This window comes from Misgurnus anguillicaudatus, chromosome 15 (genome assembly GCF_027580225.2).
Source record: "Misgurnus anguillicaudatus chromosome 15, ASM2758022v2, whole genome shotgun sequence".
NCBI classification, from domain to species: Eukaryota; Metazoa; Chordata; class Actinopteri; order Cypriniformes; family Cobitidae; genus Misgurnus; species Misgurnus anguillicaudatus.
The window spans coordinates 8894989-8917667 of NC_073351.2; the positions used below are offsets into that span (position 1 = coordinate 8894989).

Genomic DNA, 22679 nt, shown 5'->3' on the forward strand with positions numbered 1-22679 from the left:
TTTAAAAAAGCATTGGTTTTATTGACAAGATATACATGTGGTTTCTCATGTGATTTTCATTTACTGCATCTCTGATGTCTCTGGGTTGCGTAGTTTATCGATGACCTGTGATAGCATACGGTTGCACAGGGCAGCGTAGGGGTTCAAGATTACAGCCTGTTGCCGGGCGAACTCGCTGCCCATAGCCGCTGCCTTCTCGAAGTCCACACGAGCCTCTTCATCACGACCTGTCAACCGGAGGAGGAGCCCACGCTGGACCAGAGCCTGGCATGCTGTTCGTCCCGTGCCTCTGCTCAGAGAGATGGCCTTCTCAAGATCATCCACCGCACCTGCTATACAACACTTTAGTTAGATTAACACGCTCGTAAGTGCAGCATTATTGATAAGATTGGGCATCATATTTTATTGATTTCTATAAATATTTTAGGTATACTTTAGGTAGCTCTCATTTGTGCATTTATTTAGTATGAGGCATATAGTGTATATTAATTTGATGCATTATATGGTTTCATGTTGTACATTTTAATTGTGTTATAATTATAGCCATGCTTTACAAGCAATAAAAGTGCATTTATGCTTAAAATACATTTGAATTACATTTAAACAGGAAGTTAGGCCTTAAATAGACAATAGCTCACAATTTTAGCTCACAGTCTGTAATCTGATGAGAAGCTGAAGAGCAGAATGATGTCATAAATCACTGATACATATAGTAGGCAAAGTAGTGCTTTTCTTGGTTTCGGACGTAGCGTTAGTGAGAGACTTAACGAATTAAAAATTAAGTTAACCCCTGAAGTGGCACTGTCCCCTGAGCAGCTGAGTTTACTTCAATTTTTTGCATGTAAATTTTTTTCTATCACGACAAACTATGTATCATTGAAAAGGTCTAAACCTCTAGAATACATATTTCAACAGTGTTTTATAAAATACATTATGTAGGGAGAGTAATTGATTCATTTATGAAAAGAGTGTGCTTCAAAACATTTATATCCTGCTAAATGTCACTGACACGTCAGTGGAATGCTTACGTTTACTTCAGTGTTTGAATTCTTATCCAATCATGACAAACTATATATCGTTTGAAAGCTCTAAAAGTGTAGATTACATTTATCATAACCTTTTTGGTAAGGAATGTCATATTGAGAGCCATTTTCTAAAATGCCACGGGTCCAAAGGTAGGCCCACTTGGTTATTATATATTTGTCAATAATACCCTATCCTAAACATCTTTACAAACTATTTATCATTGGAAAGCTCTAAGAGTGTAGTTTTCATATTTCAAACCCTTTTTGCATTAATAATAATAATGCAGTGAAAGTAACTTATTAATTTGTGACAAAAGTATGCAGCATTGACACCTAGTGGCCGTTGTTAGTAGAACCACTAAAACTGTGACACAAACCACATTTCTTGTGATTTTAACTTGAAATTTGGATCACAACTACTTGAGACTTATGGTTTAATGTTTGCATTATTACTTTTATGAAATATTTACATTTTTATGATTTTATTTATAAAATTAATATGTTATTGAAATTTTTTTATTTCTTAAAATAAATTTAAACTGCTATAAAAAATTCATTTTTACTTTAGTTTCATTACATGTTTTTATTTAAGATTTTCACCTGTGATAAACCCTGAAGTGTCTTCTTTAAAAAAAGACCAAGATAGGGCTTATAGACCAAAAATAAGAGTGTAGTTTTCATATTTTAAAAACCTTTTTGCATTAATAATAATAATGCAGTGAAAGTAATTTATTAATTTGTGACAAGAGTATGCAGCAAACCATTGACACCTAGTGGCTGTTGTTGGTAGAACCACTAAAACTCTGACACAGACCACATTTCTTGTGATTTTAACTTGAAATTTGGATCACAACTACTTGATATTTATGGTTTCATGTTTGCATTATTACTTTTATGAAATATTTAAATTTTTATGATTTTATTTATACAATTAATATGTTATTGAAAAAAAATTATTTCTTAAAATACATTTAAACTGCTATAAAAAAAATCATTTTTACTTTAATTAAATTTTGTTGATAAACTCTAAAGTGTCTTCTTTAAAAACAAGACCAAAATTAGGCTTATAGACCAAAAAATGCCAGAGTTATATTAATTTAAAGGTTTACATCACATTTTAACACCCCCCCCCACACACACACACACTCAAAAGGGATTTGCGTCACAAAAGGGGTTAAACAATCTCAACATGTTTTTCTAAGTTATGTCAACTTAAAAGTTAAACTTAAAGGGATAATTCACCCAAAAACGAAAATGTTGTCATTCATTTTCTCATTATTTTGTCAATGTTTAAGAGACAAACAACTGCAAAGCAAAAAACTTAAGTATGACCTTTAGTGTCTCCCTGTAGACGTTTGGTCTGGGCTCTGTTATTGTAGGCTGAGGCTCTTTGCGGCAGGACCGTTACGGCCTGGTTGAAAAGCTGAAGAGCTGCGTGCAGATCTCCAGATTCAGCTGCGGAAACTCCCTGCAGTTCCAGATCTTTCACCTGTTTTACCAGCTCTGGCTCAAAAGCACTGTCTGCAGAAACACACAAACACTGACATCACATGTTCATTCTTTTATACTTCTCGTATCTCTCATATTGAAAGTGAACAAAGTTGCATTGGCATGACTGTTAACAGTGTCCATATGTGCATACAGTACTTACCAAACCCACACAAAGTTAAAGTTTGTTTGAAGATCAAACTGTTCAGAGACCGTAGCTACATGTAATATTAACTGAGACCTGCTGCTTTTGGATCAATAACACAGTAGAACGTAAAAGTGCCATAACATATAAGTTTTAAAGCTGCTCTTGCTGTAATCTTCTTACCATCATCTGTCAGATCATCTTCTTGGTTTAACGCAGGGATATCTCCAAAAGGGCTGGTAGGGTTGAAGATGGTTTGTAAAACCGCTCTGTCGTGTGCTGAAGCCATGATTTGTTATACAGCTGAGTAAAAAGCCTGAAATGATGCTTTTTAGACTTCTGTATGTTTTAATGGAGGAAAAGAGGAGTTGTCTGAATAGCTCTATCAGCAATGCACACTATGAACCAATCAGATGAGGGGGTGGAAGCAGGACTTTGATATGGTGCTGCTCACATCTGTGTTTGGTTAAATCAGTGCTTCTCAATTATTTTCTGTCACGCCCCCCCTAGGAAGAAGTAAACATTTCGCGCCCCCCAACTCTCCGCCGCGACTGTAAATAGTATAATTTGTCTATAAAATGACACATCTGCAAAACATTGTATCCTTATTAACATTAAAGAAAACACAAAAATACAAATATCGATCAACTTACAACAAAGAATAACTTTATTAACATTGTTTTTTAGTCCTTATTTAAAGTATAATATTTTTTGACCATTTGATACTGAAAAATGTAATTAAATATAATCAATAAATAATAATAAAACTCAAGAAAAAATCACTTCCTGAAAAAGTATTTTCCCTGGGGTCTTGCGCGCCCCCCCTGGTGTCGCTTCGAGCCCCCCCTGGGGGTCCCGCCCCACTATTTGAGAAGCACTGGGTTAAATCAACTGTTAAGCTGTGAGATGTCAAGGAACTGCTTGGATGTTTGGATCTAAAAGCCAAAGCTGATGCATGATGCGCTTTCTAAGCCACAATTTTAGATTTCTATTTTTTTTCTAACTGCAATCTCACATACTAAACTACAGTGTAGTCTTTGTGCTTTTCTTAGGCGAACATTTGTACATTGCCAAATAATATTTTGAAGTTAGAGCAAGCATCTGAGTAACATCTAGACACTTCCTTAATGCCAGTACTGCACAATACAAAAATGATTGAAAAATAAAGAAAACATCAATTGAGATTTTTTATAGTATCTAAATCGATCATCATATTTTCATCAAAGCTCAAACCGACGGCTGGAAAGATGAATCAAATGCTCAAACATAGATTTCTAAAGCTTTTCATCATCATGAAGGCCATACTAGTGTTAATAAAGGTCAAAGAATAAAAAGCCTGGAAAATAATAATTAAACTAACATAAGCCAAGGCTTTTCTTAATATATTATTTAAGACATTATTAAAGGAATTCTCCACTTTCTTTAAAAAAATCCTGATAATATACTCACCCCCGTGTAATCCAAAATGTTGATGTCTTTATTTGTTCAGTTGAGAAGAAATTAAGTTTTTACAAGGTTCCCGCAGGATCTTAAAAATCCTTAAAAGCATTGAATTGATTTTTTTTTTAAATAATACCTTAAACAGTCATTAAAAAGTCTTGAATTTTGAGGTCTGGGTCTTAAAAATTGTGCTGTATGTAACTTCTCCGTATTGTATTTTTCCTTATAAGTTTCATTTGTTAACCACGATTATTTTGATTAAGTAACGTAGTATAAATAAAGAGTGGCGGATCCAATAATTGAGAACACAACACTGCGAAAATATTGTAAACACGTGATACCTTCAATAAATTAAGTTCACGTGCTACTGCTGCATTACCATAGACTGCACAGACACAGCACAGACCTCAAGTAACAAGCGTGAAAAAGGAGAAGCGTGAAAAATATAAAAAAACCTCAGCATCCCACAGGAAAGGTTGACTGACGGCGTTATATTTTTAACGTTTGTTTTACGTTAGCTAGCTACCAATTTCATTCGGAGGTTATGGGGAGATGTAAATTTAACTCATTCACCGCCATTGACGAGTTATAAATATAAGTTCATATTTAACTAATAAATGTGCCTTTCTGGACGAATTTCAAAGTGAAAGTGTAATACCGCTTTTGTGTAAGTGTAATACCAAAACGAATTTATCAAAAACGGAAGTTAAAAAGAGATAATGATTTATTTTAACTGCGTTTATGTTTGATAGTCATTCTGAGTCTGATCTCTAACATAAATTTCTTTACAAAAACGCAATTTTTTAAGCATTTTGGTCAAAATGTTGTATTTTTGAAGAGAAATATCCATATTTCAGTGGTAAATTAAGTAGAAAAAGTAAATATATAATGAAACGTTTTTTCCCCATTTTGTTTGTTTGTTTGTTTGTTTGTTGTTTGTTTGAAAGCAGAGGGTGTGTTCTTTAATTTGATATAATTTGTATGTTTATATATTTATAGAAAATAATTTTTCCTGCAAGGAATTTTGTAAATTTGTTAAAATCACAAAAATGCAGGTGGGCAACTTTTCTCAAAAAGGCTGGCGGTGAATGAGTTAATGAAGCGTGGCTGGATAAAAACTCTTTTCGTCATTGGTTAAAACCAGTGGACAACAATGTTTTCGAGGCTTTTTGCACCTTATGCAAAAAGAGGATTCAGCTAGGTACAATGGGAATAAAGGCATTAGAATCTCATGCAAAGTCGTCCAAGCACGTGAACGCTCTCAGTGGACAAAAACAAACACCTTCCATCGCATCGCCTCAACCAACTAATGTTAGCCAGCTAGCTGTTAATGTGCCTGAAGCGGCAGCAGGAGCTAATGTTAGCTTGGTTTATCATCTTTTACCCATCCCACATTTGAAAAATAAATGAACACAAGTTCAAGGATTTTGTTTTTCTTTCCTGGTAGGAACGTGAAATAGGTATTAATTTTTTATATAAATGGTCTTAAAAAGACTTGAATTTAACTTGAAGAAACCTGCAGGAACCCTGTTTTAGAGGAAAACATTCCAGGATTTTTCTCATTTTAATACTTTATTGGACCTCAACAGTTTACAGTTTCAATGCAGTTTAAAATTGCTGTTTCAATGCAGCTTCAAAGGACTCTAAACGATCCCAAACGAGGCATAAGGGTCTTATACTGTATATAAAAAAATGTCATTTTCGGCAACAAAAAAAATAAAAAATAAGTACTTTTAAATCACAACTTCTTGTCTTGCACCAGGTGACAAGTGACACTCCAGCGCGACCTTGCGTAATGCCCAAGCATGTGGAAATGTCATACGTCACATATGTGAAGCGCACATTTGTGGACCATTTTAAACTATACATTGACACAAAGACATTAACTACACTGTAAAAAGTGTTTCTGTGCCTTAGTAGATTTAACAAAGATAAAACAAGTAAACTGTATTAAAAAAAATAATTATTGTTTTTTTAATCAAAATTTGAGTTAAAATAACATAAAAGATGAATAATTGGACTAATTCTAAATGAACACTTTATAGAGTAATTTCACCTTCATTTTATCATGTAAAATCCACTTAAATTTGTAAGAAGGAAATTAACTTAATAATGTTGTGTTGAAACTACATGATTTTAGTAAACATAGCTAACTAGGCAGTAGACTCGTAGTTCCCAGCATGCTTTGCATGGGACTGCATTTGGACAGTGAAATTTTAATTGAAATGCTATTTTATGTGTTTTTAACTAAAAAGAAAGACTTTTTAGTGTTTAATGTTCATTTATCTTCGAGATTTAGAAGAGTTTTTGTTTCATCTTTGAGTTTTGTAGTTACCATTGTTCAGATGTTGTGAAGTATGTCGCGCTTTACAGCTGGCCAAAACTGGGTGCATGCGTTCATTGAATAAACAATTCGTGCCCTCATCTCACAGAAAGATAAAGTCTAAATCAATGTGTCATGGGGTGAATCTCTGAGGGCGGAACTAAGGTGCTGAAGATTGGTTCCGCCCGGACCGTAAAGCGCAAACACCGGCACTTCCAGGAACTCCGGGAGGGGAAAATTAGGCTTTATCAGACACAGGTGTGCTAAGCGAATGTGGTGATCACGGATTGGACAACAGAGAGAAGAGGAGGAGGATATAAAGGGCTTCAGAAGTTGCAAACGGCGCAGTTTATTCTGGCCGATCTGGTGAGAGGAAGTGGAGTGTCGGAGCGAGTGCAGTATTGAGAAGGCGGAGGAATAACGAGTGACTGGGTGAAGAAGGATATCGGGGCACAGGAGATTGGCTGAGTATTTACACAATTAAGTATTTTCAATGAGGATGTGTGAAACAACGTGTACAAACGAGTGATATGTTCTGAGTGTGTGCAACAGTAATACTCACCGAAAGCGTCATCGAAGGAGGATTTCTGGCATCAAGGAAACGGAGGAAGGAGGATTCAGATGGCCACTGGAAGGAGAAGGAAACAAAAAGGAGAGTATTAGTGGTTGCTTATGAGTACCTCTGAACAAGTGTGAAAGTTACATCTTATTGGAGTGTGAATCATGAGGCGAATATTGTGAGTTCTAGTCCTCGCAGGTAAACGGCCCCCACTTTGAAGAGAGGTGGGCGAGTCGGAAGTCGCGGAATAAAGGAAGGGATAGGGGTGTCAGGATGGCGATGGCTGTATCTCAATCTTCATCGAAGTCAGCGCCCAGCGAATCCCAGGACCAATTCCAGTCAGTCGTTGGTTCGTGAGTCCATGTCTTTGTTATGAGTGTGTACACTTGAAGAGGTTTGCAGTGCTATGCTGTGCTTTTGTCGTCAATGACTGCCTCTAGGCGGAAGTGAATCTTGGGAGAGTAAGTGGACATTGTGAAGTAACATCTAAATCTTTATATGCCCCATCTGACCCCCTGTATGTACATCCGGTAAGGACGATCTGCATTGAAGTTCAGTATTGACATCCCGGGCTGACATCGGGAAACCTCCTGGCCTTAGGACGGCGGTGGAGAACCAACAAGGCAAGTAAGACTTTCTGTGAGTAAAGTGGAAAAATATCTGTAAGAAGGAAAGTTGACTGTAGAGAGAGGATATTAGCTGTGTGAGTGACCACTTCTGTTGTGGAGCCCTTCAAAGTTCGCCCCTGTCTAGATCTCTGATCCCGTCAGTCGGAAGAGAGGAGAGGGAAGTGTTCGGCCCACCGCAGCAGTCTCCAGCGTACTGTCTTCCATTGGAGCCTTAGAACAGGCAAAAGCGAGGACGCCAACCACCGCTACAGGTCTGAAATTTCCTTTTTACTCACTATCCTGTAGTCCCGTATACAGATAAGAGCTAAGTCCCAGCCACCTGTGAATTCTCGCCTTCTGCCTATAGCTACGAATCATTAGATCTGCGCTGTTGGGGACACAAAGCAAAGGCCTCTGTTAGCTGTACAGTGTCTGTCAGTGTTGCACACCCCCTCGTCGGCCAAAGAACACACTGTGTCTGTCTCTATTATCCAACTTGCTGATACTTACCTGTGTTTCAACCACAGCTCGAGTGCCCTGCCTCCTGCAGTACTTCTGTGCCTCCATCTCGGAAACCGGCGAAATACTTACCTCAGTGTCCCTCTGCATAGCCATCTGACGGGCGGAGCTGAGCTGGCAACCAGACGAACAGAAGTCCAGGTATCTAACCCCCTTTTCCAAACTACTCACCCTTGTTCTTTTTACGCCTAGGAGAAGGCGAGAGTCCCAGAATCGGCGTCCTGTAGGAGGAACACAGCACAAGACCTGTGAATGAACTATTAATGTCGCAAAGAAAGAAGAGGCAATAGGAAAGGACCCACCCGAGGCCTATCTGCGACTGGGTCATCAAGACTCAAGACTGTGCCCATCCAATTCATTGGATTTTAGCTCCCCTCTCCCCCTTCCCTTATTTGTTTTAAGTAAATGAATAAAGCATGTTTTAAATTATACCTACCTTCTCTCGTCTGTCTGGTCATTGAGGTATTTGGGAACTCCTCGAGGTGAAAACTAGAACGGGGTGTGACTCGCAACATCTGTGGTCCCACCCGACCTGTGACAAATGTTTATGGAAACAACAACAAACCATAAAAAAGTTACATGTACCAAGAAAAGTAAATTAAACTGAGTAATGCTAGAACTATTAGTTAACTCAACTTAATTTTGTTGCATTTGTATTAAGTAATATTACAGTGTTTATTATACTTAAAAAGGCTACAAGACTCAACTTAAAACATCATATGCAGCCACTTGCCTCAATTTTTTAAAGTTAGATTTAGGTTTTACTTTTTACAGTGTATCATTCAACATACGACAATGTCAGAACGGTCCTCTTTCTCCACACTTGTAAACACTAGAGTGGTTGTTTTGCATACGTAATGCATGACCTTTCGACATGATTACACATTACGTACGGTCACACTGGCATGTCACACGGCTAGTGCAAGGCGAAAAGATGTGGTTTAAAAGTGCATATATATATATATATATATATCGTTTAGAGTCCTTTGAAGCTGCTTTGAAACCGCAATTTTAAAATGCACTGAAACTGTAAACCATTGGGGCCCAATAAAGTCTATTATATTGAGAATTAAATTTAAAAAAAAAACTGGGGTGAGTAAATTATCAGGATTTTTTAAGAAAGTGGAGTAATCTTTTAAGAAGGACAGTACCAATGAGTTTTGCAAATCACAAAAAAACTTCATATGTGATGATAAATATTGACTGTCAAAAAGAAATTTGCCATGAGAAATATTCACCGCAGTAAACAGTGACCACTAGCCACAAGCTCCTTTATACAAATCTGTGTTTTTATGTCCAATAATTACAGATGTCTGCATTTAAACCATGCATTGCTCAGCACAGCATGAAACAGACTGAATATATAAGGAGCTTCTGCTATAGACAATGCTGATTAATTTTTACATTAACATAACATTAACAGCACCAAATATTCAACACAGCTGGTGTCAGAATCCCCAATCACATTAAAGCTAAGCTTGATTAAACGAAAGTGGATGAGATTTACATTGATTAAGGTGAAACTTATCTCAAGTGCAGATCAAACTTCAACATACAACGAATCAGAGTAAAAACCTACTGTTCATGTTTTATTAACAGCTCATATGTGGAAAAATGTGATTTAAAACCTACAGCGACAGTGAAAATATTTTTTTTGTACTGTTGCTTTAAGACATGCCCTGTTCAAACATTCATGTAAAGCCACATGAGGGAGCTCTGGGATAGAGGATTTCTTCTTTAAGGATCCCTTTCTATTTTTCTCCAAAATATTTGAAAACTGTCAAAATGCAGTTTATGAGATGATACTTCAATTCACAGGCTGGAAAAATGAAAGCAATCCAGCTGCCATACAGTGTCAAATATTTTGCTGATCGAGGACAACACATAACTAATAGCTATACATTTATTCTGAAAGCAACTATACCTGATTCAATACAACTTCAATTTATTTAAAAGAAGGAACAGTTGACAATTGAAAGATATAGTTCACCCAAAAATAAAAAAAATATATAACATGAATCATGCACACTTTTATTCAAAACGCCTTACAGTGCATTCAGTGACTTGGGTTGTAATTTAACCTATGTTGAGTGGTTTCATCCCAAAATGCTTGGTTGTTTTAACCTATTGTTGGATCAAATTAATTTTTTGGGTTAATTAAACGCAACATTTGGGTTTGTCCCTTTTTGACTCAACGTTAGATGTGAATAACCCAGCATTTTAAAGTGTGTGTGCATGAAGTACATCAATTATTAAGAATGATTTTACCATGCAGAGTGTTTTTTAAACCTGCTATCTGTCTATTTGTTTAGTTATTTGCATTCTGAGAGCTTAACAGCATGGTCATTATGAAAACCAGCCAAATGCCTCAAGCTCTAGAGTTCACGAGAGATCCTGCGTGATCCCATGCAGATACATGTGTCTGTTTGTATAGCCGTACGGTTTTGTCCATTGTCCCATGTGGTGTGGATTGAATGTGAACATTAGCAGGATGCTATTACAGCAAATGTCACTGCATCAGCACCACTTTTCCTGATTATGTCAATACCAGCTGACATCTGTGCGTTCACAGACAATAAAGCCAAGCCTGAAGAGATTGAACGTGGCTGCAGGACAAGAGGGAAATTAAGAAGGAATAAAAGAAAGTTGACCTTAGAGACAAAAACACTGGCTTTGGGGTTAGGTGCCAAACAAATGATTTCTCGTTTATTTTTAACAGGGGAGTGTTGAAAAAGCACACATATTAATGAAATCCAGTACAGACTTACACAGACAAATCTTCTAGGGCTGTGTATCACCAACAATTTCCCGATACGATACGTATCCTGCTACAAGGGCCCCGATACGATGCGCATCACGATACAAGACTATTTTGAATTACATTTTTGTTCAGAATTTAGTAACATTATTATTATTATTATTACTATCTGTTTATTGTACATTGAATAAGCAAGTGTTGTAACAGTTGTGTTTTTGCCATTCATTTATTAGTTTTTGGGGTAACATAGAAATACTTATAATCCCAGAGTTAGTACTTAAATGTTTTTTTAAAAGCAGTTTACAAAGATGGTGCCTTACTCTAGGCATTATATTTGTCTCTCATTATTCTATATCTATAAAATATATCTATAAACAAGCAGTCAGACTTAATACTATTTAATAGAATTCAGATTATTAATGTGACATTTATAGTTTGAAGTAGCTCTGTATCTCTTCTCTAGACATACACTTTTCACATGCAAATCTTTGTCGTATTTCTTCTCAAATGCGTTAGTACTGTTTTATAAGAGCGTGGCTAATAAAGCCCTTTGCAGCAGTATAGGCTAAGATATCTGCGCTTTCATACTGAACTCATTGATTTTAAATACACGCGCACGAGAGAGAGAGAGAGAGAGAGAGAGAGAGAGAGAGAGAGTACGCGCCTCGCTATGCAGACACGTGCGCCAGCGAGCCAGACGCGCAAAGTGAAACTATACCCCGCTACCTTTAACTCTACTTACTCCGCGGGACACATGCGTCCTGTCCATATGGATCACGGATCAACATCGTCACGTTACTTTCAAAAGTACATCCGAATCGATGCGGAAGGTGCTGTATCGACGAGCGCATCGTCAGGCGGCCATGACGATGTATCGTCGTATCGATATTTTGAACACAGCACTAAAATCTTCTACAGCTATAGAGAGTGCAGTGTTAGAGACATGTTGTGCATCAATTGTGTTTATGGATGTTTTTGAACACAACTAATGGATTTATTCAATTTGACAGACACAAAGATTTCATTAGATCACCTTTCATCAGTAAATAATGGAAAAGGACGGCATTCTTCACAGATAATTTAATAATAAATCAAAGTCAGACATGCACACAAGACAGCCTGATTATAACGCATGAAATTTGTATTGATAGTATTGATCATGTTTTAATGAACCTCGTTTGAGTCAGCATGAAATGGCTCACAAAACCTTTTTACAGCCTAAATGGGACAAATGTTTGAGTAAAGCAGGATATTTACTGTACAGAGAGAGGAAAAAGTCTGGCATCACACATCTCAACACTGTAAAAAAAAAGTTGTGTTAAAATATTGTCAGCTAATATTTTTTTTAGTTGATTAAACCTCAAAATTTTTAAGGCAAGCAGGTAACTTTTTCCTGCTGAGTTGAACCAACATTTTTTTTACAGTGCAAAGTTATTGCCCCCCCAAATACCTTTTTTTTTGTGACAAAATGCTCCAACACCAGGGCAAATATTCAGCTTGCCCAGACCTGGCATTTACAGGTACAGTGCCTCTGTAATTATTTTTTTCTGCAATCCACATGTGTAATATAATAAAACAATAAAAAACAAAGGTGTTACAGTGTAGTATAACCACTTATAATACTAATTTCATACTTGTAGCTTTTAACAAGTACACATGATAACGTAACACCTGTTATACATAGCCGCAAACATTATTATTTACAGGTGTTAAAGATCTGTGAGCTTTGTGCCGTGCTGATTATATTTATCACTCTTCATCCTGTCAACTTGATCCCGCTCTCCTGAAACTTTGCCATTCTCCCATCTCCGCACCTATCTCTTACTTCATTTCCTCTGCCACTCAAAACCGTTGCATATACCCCTGTACTCAAGGAACCCAACCTCGACCCCTTTTTGTTCTATCTAATTCCGTCCTATTTCAAATGTACCCTAAATTACTGAAAAGCACTGTTGCCTCCCAACTTCAGTCTTTTCTAATTGATAATAATCTCTTTGATCCCTTTTAATTTGGTTTTCGCCCATCTATAGTACTGAAACTGCTCTTAGTGAATGATCTACTGCTTTCTGCTGATTCTGGTTCTATACTACTTGACCTCAGCACTGTCTTCAATTAATTACTTGTTTCTCATCTCTCTGATTTAGGTATTTGGTTTTCTTCCTATCTCCCTGATAGACGATTTTACATCTCAGTTTAAGACTTTCGATCACCTACTGTCCCCCTAAGGCGAGGTGTTCCCCAGGGATCTGTTCTCGGGCCTTTATTATTCATAATCTACATCATACCACTTGGTCAGATTTTACAACGTCATGGTCTTAACTATCACCTTTACGCTGATGACATTCAATTATACTCAATTTGCACACCTACCCTACCTCCCCAAATAGACTCTGCTTGTGTAAAAGACATAAAATTGGCTTAATTCAAATTTTCTGAAACTCAACATGGACAAAACTGAGATCATTTTCATTGGAACTCCCTCACTTACCTTACTTACTCTTTTTATAACTGTTTACAGGTTCGTAACATAAACAAAGTAGATATAGTTGGTTGGATATATTTAAATGCTTCAAAATGTATTTATTTTTCAAATATATTTCAAAATATGCAAAAAATGGCCAAAAATATATAGGTGAAAAATGTTTTTGTAAACATATTTCAAAAATATATTTCAGCAAATATATTTTGGCCATTTTTTGTATATTTTGAAATATAATCCCATATGTGTTTATATGTCCTTTTGAGCAGATTACAAAAGGTATAAACCACCCCCCCAAACCTATTAGATTTTTAAAAGAAAGGGAGAGTTATCTACGCTTCTGCAATTCTTATTAAGGGCTTCAATGCCCGTGTTTTACCCAGGACTCTGATGAAGATGTAATTGTGCATCAAAACGTTAGTCATTGTTGTGCTCCTTTATTAAATTATTTTTAAATAAACATCTGTGCTGCACCGGCGATTCCTTTTGTCACTATTAGATTTTTAATTGGCTTGGCTATTTTTATTCAGAATAAGGTGTTTACATGGAGCATTTTTAATCTGATTGAACTTTTAAACCGATTACAATTGTCCATGTAAACCAAGCTAATGTCTTGAGTGTGTTGTTGCTTTCTGTCAGTATGAGGGCCATAATAGTGTCAATAAAAGTCAAGGAAAAAAGACAAGACAGAAAAAGAATTAAATGATAACAGACATAAGCCAAGGCTTCTCTTAATCTATTGTTTGTAACATAATCAAGAAGCAGGGCAGCACCAATCAGAAACGAGCTGGCATGCAGGCAAAGGAAATCCTCCTTGACCTGCAATGATAGCAGGTCAAGTATTGTGCTGCGCATCATTAATGCATTTTAATACATTATAAATATCTTGTATACAGTAATGTTTTATTTATAAAAGCTTTACGTACGTGCTAACCTAACTATAACTCCAAGCCTCTTTATCATGAATCTAACATCTTCATCACACACACACATTAATAAAATTCTCATTAGGAAATCAAAGGGATTATGATCCGCATTAATGCATTTGCTCATGTTTTCTCACTTTGTGTGCTGCTCATGCTTGTTATTTTCTGTTGCTAAAGTAACGTCATGGTGTGGATATCGTTTTAATCCTTCTGGGCTCATGCTGTGTATTGAATATGTGGGAGAATCTGACATCAAAGCTTCAACTAGCTAATCCACGTCTGCCCCATGGAGTCGAACAGAGGTTTGGGAGTTTGGTACCTGGGCGGCATCAGCGCCGTGCAGAAGGGTGGCCATCATTTGGCTTTGCAGGGCAACTCTGAGCAGGATTAGAACACAGTAATCCGCTCAACTAAGAAATCTATACACACAAACAAACAAACACACACGTGTACACAGAGGTTCAGCTGATAAATGGTACACTTTGGCTCACATCCAGTCCTCCCTCACTGTCTAAGCAGCCACCCATGTAAGACTCAAAGGTAACTATCGTCTGATTTAAAATACTAGTAAAGCCCACGACAAGTTTTTCATGTAAAGTACGTGTGATGCTCAAATAAAGCTCAGTCTGACATTAGCATGATGCTAAGCTAATTAGACTCCATAATCACAACACAATAAAAAGACAGCACACACAAATATTGTGTACGACAAGCCATTTTAGGAGAGAAAGCTTTTCTTTTCCCTGTATTTACTATTTAAAATTAATAATTCACATATATTCATTGCAGTGCATTCTTTTGCTGACTGCTGTTTGGAAAAATGTTGTGTAGTTAGAGAGAGGTTTAAAAAAAACGCTGTGGAAGTTGATCTGCCTTGGGTTTCAAAGCGCTCTGCTGGAGTGAGGTCTTCAAAGCTCTTTCTAGTCTACTTACAGATGTGACTGACGTTTCTGTATGCAACATTTGAACTAAAGGCTGCATCCTAAAGCTCTAAAATCCTGCCTATGGAAGCAAAATTCCAAGGCATGAAGGCATTAAGGCACGTCCGATCAAATGTTTGGTTTAATTCCTGTCTCCTGAGATACCCTTATCATGCGTGTGTGTGCGGGGGGATGTGATAAGTCGAGCCTGGTCAAGTTAAAAAAATATAAAATGGCGGCCAAGAAAACGACTGGAGCACAAATTTAGTGTAAATAAAGTTATTTTTACTTTTTATCCATTTTGATTGCATTTCTAGCAAGAAATTAGTATTGTAGTTTTCAAATATGGAATTAGTTATCACAAAAGCGCTCTCAGTTTAAATTTCAATCAGAAGTCCGTTACGCTGCCTATGAAGGCTGTTTGGAAGTGTCTTTTTCCGTGGCATTCTCACGGATTGGTTACTCAACTGCTTTTTCTTATTTTCAAACCATTGTCGCTTCAGTTTAGGGTTAGATTTGGTGTTTGCGTTAGTATGTCACTTTAGGTATAACATTTTTTGTGATTTACTCTTTTATATTTTCGAAACTTTAAACAATTGTTGCCTGCCATTAGGGTTAGAGTTGGTTTTGGGTAAGGATGTCATTTTATGTAAATCTAACCCTAAACCGAAGCAACAATGGTAAGAAAATAGGACAAACAGTTGAGTAACCAATCCGTGAGAATGCCTCGGAAAAAGACAGTCTGTGGCAGGGCCACGGAAAAATTATTCGTGAGAATGCCTCGGAAAAATGAGCAAACAATTCCGTGATTATCCCATGGAAATTTGTGTGATCAGGTTGTGCAAATGCTGCCTCCGAAAACGCTGCAGTCCGTAACTTTTGCCTCTCTATCACCACCTCTGTTTGAAACATTACTGTAAATTGCAGGTTACTTTACGTACTTATTATTACATTTGTTGGAAAACAACTGCCATTTCCTGCAAAATCCGACCAGGCAGCTTGATTTATAAATTATTATTATAAACTTACAGTTGTGAATCGTAGTAAGGTGATTACCCAGTAAGCAATTTTCCATTTAAAAAAAAACTTTTGATAGCCATCCAAGCACAGCCCAGACGTCTAGGCTAGAACAAGACAAAATTTGACTGTCAAGGATAATTTAATAGATGTCTAACCATAGCCTAAAAATAAATACATTAAACCAAACACCTTGTAATCACTGTTCATATCATATCATACATCAAGCAAGTTATTTTGGCTAAAACGACATATAACCAAATTTAGGATTATTTTGGCTAAAAATGTGTTATTCATAGCCGGCCAGTATCAGGTCTACTGTATAGTTAAAGCAACACTAAAGAGTTTTTGGTCCTTGCAACTTCGGATCTGGAGGGCCCGTGTCCTGCAGAGTTTATCACACTGTGCGACATGGATCATTCAAACTTTGGTACGACAAGCATGTAGACTGTACGATGATGACAGCTGCGTCACACATTAGCGCAACCAGCATGCGCTATTGGTAAACAAATACCAGGACGCAGGTCGTAGCAGCAAACACACTGTGCGGTGATCATGCTGAATTTCTGACACTGGCTGTCTTTGGATGCAAGACCAGGAAAACGTCCGTCTTTGAACCTCTCTCATTGTATGACATAGGACCACCGAAGAAGAGCCACAATAACATAAATTACGACGATTGTTTCACGATGGCAATCTTTCGTCTGGGACAGCCAATAATCGTGCAGTGTATCCCAGGCTTAAAAGTTTCTAGTATGCCTAGTAAGACCTTAATTGGCTGCTTCAGGTGTGTTTAATTATGGTTGGAGCTAAACTCTGCAGGACCGAAGTTGCCCATCCTGACCTAGATGGTGAAATATATCCGCTATTGCTTGCTGTGTATTGTTTATTTTTATCCAAAATGTTACGCATTGTACTTTTAAAAAAGGATGAAGCTAGATAGTAAATAAAAACATATTCCCACAAAAACATTTAACACATACAGCAACACTTAGCAAGAAAATGGGACATTAGAGTTTATATTTATTTTTTTTTTTAAATAAAAGCATTTACTTATTTGTTAGTAATGTGATTGCATAGTGAGCGATGTGTCATTACGCAGCATGAACATTTCTCAGTTCACTGAAAAAACAACAGAATTAAAGTGGAACTATCAGAGTAAACCAGTCACACACACACATCGCTTTCTCGTTTCACTGAAACAAGGCTTTGAGATAAAAGTGCAAATTAGGTTTTATTTAGTTTCTTTAAACAACTTCAGCTTACAAAAAGTTTTTGGATTAAAATAAAATGACTGCCTGAAATGTATGGAATTACATTTGTGTCAAATTAAACGCACGCAACTTTTGCAAAAACAAACAAAAATATACATTGATAAAAGAAAAAAACTATCTGAAAATAAAAACAATCAACTAACTAGCAAAAAAATTAACATAATCTTTAAATATACTGCATTCTTTGTTCATAGTTTTCTAAGTTTCACTTTCACTAAATATAGTTTTGAATGTGCTGCAAATGTTTTCGTTTTCACTTTCCAATTTTTTGTTTGCGCTTCGCAAATTTACGTTCTCCATTTTGACACAAACCTCTCGTGAGGGGCGGGCTTAACAGCGGTTCGCTCTTATTGGCTTGTGAGATTTTGATTGACAGCTCATTGAACCGGAACCCCGGAACAGAAGGTGGCGGTAGTGCGCCAATAAGCTGGATCCCAACCACTGTTAAAAATAACAAGAAGAAGACGATCGGACGCTGTTTATCAGCGGAGCTGCAAGTAGTCTAAACAAACGGTAATAAGAGTATATTAAAGAACATTATTGATAATACACGGATATTTTACACGTCAGCAGAGGAATTACAATAGTTCAAGATGAGTAATCGAGAGGCTCACGGTCCGGAGCACCAACACCATCCTCCTCGGCCGGACAATCGAGGCAGCCTGAGGTAAGTTTGTAATAACTATCAAAATAAATAGAATAATCCCACTGCAAGATTTATTCATGTGTGAAGGCTGCAACAGTTGTGTTAAACTGTATATGAATGGTATTGCATTTCTCAAAGCAGAGCAAAGATCGTTATGTAACAGACCCATTTGTTCCATAGTCTACTTTGGCACATTTAGGCTTACAATGGATATGTGAAACGCAAAGATAATGATCTTTCTTTAATTGTGGTTAGGCAAACAATTCTATCTTTATTATTGTCCATAAAAAACAAATGTAAGATTTTAGCCTAATTCCGCTTTTTATTTTATATTACTTATCAGGACCAAAGAGTGTAATTTCTCCAGGTAGGCACTGAACCAGTTCATGTTGTTCTCTGTATATAAAATACCAATTTAAAGGGGCTTTGGTAAATTTTTAGGTTTTTTTAGTTTATGTTTTTATTAGATTTGAAATGTAACGAGTTCAGCATAGAATTCATGTTAGCTATTTCTACAAGAACAAGTGTGAGAACATATTTTGCAGCGAATGTTTAGTTTAAATCAATTTTAATTCAAATCAATTAATCTTTAATGCACGTTTACAAGAGCACTGCAAGGTTAAAATGAAGCCTTGAAAGGGGTAGTAATGTTTGCTGTTACTGGTGGGACAGAAAGCTCTCTTTGAAAAGATAACATTTTAAAGATCTTTACTTGTGTTCAGAAGATGAACCAAAGTCTTAAGGGTTTGGAACGACATGATGGTGAGTAAATGACGACAGAATTGTCTTATTTAGGCGTATTAGCAGCACTCTAAAAATGCATATCTGCACCACATCTGGTGGTATTCAGCCTACCTGCCCTTAATGTAGGAATGCCACTAATTTGGTTTCCATAATACTTCACATGATGATTTACTATGGACAGACATTGCTTTTTTATAAGCTACGATTTGACCATACTTTTCTCTTTTTTTTTTTAGAATTGAGCCTCTATGGTGTGATGTTTGGTCAGCTGTCTCTTGTACTATGAAGAACTGCAATGGAAGAAGAGACAGTGCTTGATTCGGCAGGTGAACTGCACATATTTTGTAAGACCAGATTTCATTTTAGAATATTTATCAAGAATTAACGTTTCATTTTTCATCTTTTATTTTTATTCATAATTCTAGCCAGGTAGATGGCATGACATTAAACTCTTAATAAACAACAACAACAAAAAACACTGTAATAATACATCCTTCCCCCAAACTATTTTGCAAAGTCATTACTCATTATCATAGTAAGTAGCGTGCTGTCCCCTTCCCCTTAAAGCAAATGTGGTCTCAAGACTCATCCAATGCCATGTGTAAATAGGGCTTATGTTACATGAGATTGGAATGACATTAACTAAATATCAGGATTTTTATTCTTGACATTCATGTACTTGCATATAGTTACTTTGGCATTATGTAATTATGTGTCCTTAGAAATGTATCAAACTAAATTTGGTTAGCATTATAACACATTGTTTCTTTTTCAGATGGTGGAGCAACTTTTTTAAGAGGAAATTGTTGACAATGTCACAGAGGATGATGGTGTGGTCGTGGTGCCAGAGATCTATTGTCCTTTGTCAGACCAAAAGCCTTTGATATCACCATTGAATGTCTAGGAGTTATACCAACAGACACTTGATGTCATCCAAAGACTGTGCTCCATTTAAATTGTAAAAGTCATTTTCAGGTTTACAAGATACAAAAGCTGGTTCACAGATGTACCTTTCCTTTAAAACTATTTCCCACCTGTAACCACAATGGAGACACATCTCTGACTGCTGGGCTTCCCCTCTTATTGTGTCCGGATTCATATGCATCTGCAGGGTTATTCATGGCAACACTTCATAGCGTTGTGCTGGTAATTTATCTTTATATATCATGCCTTCTCACTACATCTGTCAGCCTGTGCTTTACATATCTGAGAGTCAACGCAGCTAAACATGAAGGACAAATGCAATGCAAGACGTTATGCATGTTATATATCGGCATATGGATGATTAGATTAGAAACTTTTGTGTGTTTAAACATCACATGACATAGAAAATTGACTGTCCTCCATTTTCCTCCTTAGATTTAATTTGTACTTTAGACGTCAATGGGTACACTCTCATGTGTGCTTACCATCATTTATCAAAATATCTTCTCAGCAGAATAAAGAAACTTAAATAGGTTTACAACAACATGAGACTGAGTAAATAATAACAGAATTTTCATTTTTGTGTGAACTATCCCTTTAAGACTCTGTAAACCATTCAGATGCATGTAAAATCATTAACAACTGTTAAACAGCATCTATAAATGATAAAAAAGACATTACTATTGGGAGAAACATTTTGTCTAGACATTTGAGTTCATTTCAACTGACACTCTGTAAAAGTAAGCATTATGTTGCACTGCTGTTTCCATTCTTTCTTTAAATTCATTTGCTTGGCCTTCGATGCATGCATGTGTGATCAAAGTTATTATCAGTTATTTTGAAGGCGTTTTTCTCTGACAGAAGCAGGTGCCTGTCAACCACTGCATGGGACAGAAAGTGCTGCCTCGTCCTGAGTTTCGCCGTCTAGGGCAGTAAAATAAACAATAAGCATTTAATGACATCACTACATCTAGCACAATAGTCATTCAACACTAATACTTTAAAATGTATAACTTGTTTGTAACTAATTGTTGCTTTAGAAAACCGCAAATTTACAGAGAAGGTTAACATAAGAACCCTGAAATTTTGAAGCTGGTCACCCTGTGCACGGCTAACAGCAAAAACCTCCTCAGCAGCACATCAATAAAACTTGCAGTGGGATTATTCTATTTATTTTGATAGTTATTAAAAACTTAACTTACCTCAGGTAAGGTTGCCTCGATTGTCCGGCCGAGGAGGATGGTGTTGTTGCTCCAGACCGTGAGCCTCCCGATTACTTATCTTGAACTATTGTTATTCCTCTGCTGACGTGTAAAATATCCGTGTTTTATCATTAAATAAATATACTCTTATTACCGTTTGTTTAGACTACTTGCAGCTCCGCTGATAAACAGCGTCCGATCGTCTTCTTCTTGTTATTTTTAACAGTGGTTGGGATCCAGCTTATTGGCGCACTACCGCCACCTTCTGTTCCGGGGTTCCGGTTCAATGAGCTGTCAATCAAAACCTCACAAGCCAATAAGAGCGAACCGCTGTTAAGCCCGCCCCTCACGAGAGGTTTGTGTCAAAATGGAGAACGTAAATTTGCGAAGCGCAAACGAAAACTTGGAAAGTGAAAACGAAAACATTTGCAGCACATTCAAAACTATATTTAGTGAAAGTGAAACTTAGAAAACTATAAACAAAGAATGCAGTATATTTAAAGATGATGTTAATGTTTTTGCTAGTTAGTTGATTGTTTTTATTTTCAGATAGTTTTTTTCTTCTATCAATGTATATTTTTGTTTGTTTTTGCAAAAGTTGCGTGCGTTTAATTTGACACAAATGTAATTCCATAGAAATGCTCTACACATCCAAAGCTTGACTGATCAGTCACTAAACACACTTTATTTGAGGATAAAGTTTGATTCTATGAAACTACTACGCTACTATCCCTTAATAAACCTGCTTGAGTTCAATGTGATCTCATCAGAATATGTGTTTTATGTAAAGTGTGGTTGTCTATACCGTCTATGTGTTATGTTTAAAAAACCTGGTGGTCATAAAGTTGTCTGTCTGAGAACACATTTTCAAAATCTCTCCTGTAGCACTCATATTATCCATCCCTTATCTTCTGAATCATCTCTGGTCTATCACGACACGTTTGAGAGTCAAAGCCAAATCTCGGACAATATGTCAACATGCCATTTTATGTAGAAAGTTTGGTAAAGCATTGGTGATTTAACCTGCACAAAGGTATTGTGTGATCTCAAAAGTCATATAAATTATGTATTTGTATAGAAAAGTTTTGCATAAAACATCTGTGAAATTTCTCCAAAATGTTTGTTCTGTGTAAAAATGCACTTGTGAGGGTGAGTAATTAGAGAATATTAATTTTTAATTCCTGTTTTAAAGGTAGGGTAACAGATTTGATCCTGAAACATTTTTTGTTATGCTGGTTAAAAGTCTCCTTACATCCTGATAGCAATCACTGTGTTAAGTTGTTTAAATGTATTTGTAGAAATTTATGTCATCTGTGAAAGGCGTAGGACCAAAAAATGTTCAACAAATCATAGATTTCAGTCCGAACGGACGTTTCCATTTTTGTCCCTCATACGTAAGTATAATTTGAATGCCCACCGCGCAGCGAGTCCACGCAGACACCATACGTCAACCTACACAGGAGGCACAAAACTAAAGGCATCTTTTATAACAACAACAGCAAAAACTGCCTGGATCAGCAAGAGCAAAAACCCAAATGAACATGGGTAACTTTACTGCTTTACCACGAGATGCAAACAGCTGCAGGACGCAAAAGGTCTGAAAGGGTCGTTGCACTGTTTATTTTGGTAAGGTAGGTACGCGATATGTTTGTATTGAGATAGATTCAGATATTCTACTTTGA

General features: G+C 36.6%; 1 protein-coding gene and 2 long non-coding RNA genes across 4 annotated transcripts; 1 reads left to right on the forward strand and 2 right to left on the reverse strand.

Moving 5' to 3' along the window:
* On the reverse strand, positions 1–3055 carry ttc36 (tetratricopeptide repeat domain 36). 2 transcript variants are annotated; one of them, XM_055174024.2, is made up of 3 exons: positions 2842–3055; positions 2358–2546; positions 1–332 (listed from the first exon to the last, which is right to left on the reverse strand). In XM_055174024.2, the coding sequence occupies exons 1-3, from the start codon at positions 2945–2947 to the stop codon at positions 61–63; spliced, it is 567 nt and encodes a 188-aa protein (XP_055029999.2). In that variant the 5' UTR covers positions 2948–3055; the 3' UTR covers positions 1–60. The 2 variants fall into 2 exon arrangements, with proteins under 2 accessions (XP_055029999.2, XP_055030000.2); XM_055174025.2 differs by having other exon boundaries at positions 1–329; positions 2842–3051.
* Positions 3056–17684: 14629 nt separating this feature from the next.
* Positions 17685–20597, forward strand: LOC141349690 (uncharacterized). The gene is made up of 3 exons (XR_012357656.1): positions 17685–18148; positions 19108–19215; positions 19647–20597. It is a non-coding gene; the product is annotated as an uncharacterized lncRNA (long non-coding RNA).
* LOC141349691 (uncharacterized) lies at positions 19647–21174 on the reverse strand. Its single transcript, XR_012357657.1, has 2 exons — positions 20998–21174; positions 19647–20719 (listed from the first exon to the last, which is right to left on the reverse strand). It is a non-coding gene; the product is annotated as an uncharacterized lncRNA (long non-coding RNA).
* Between the last annotated feature and the right edge of the window lie 1505 nt (positions 21175–22679).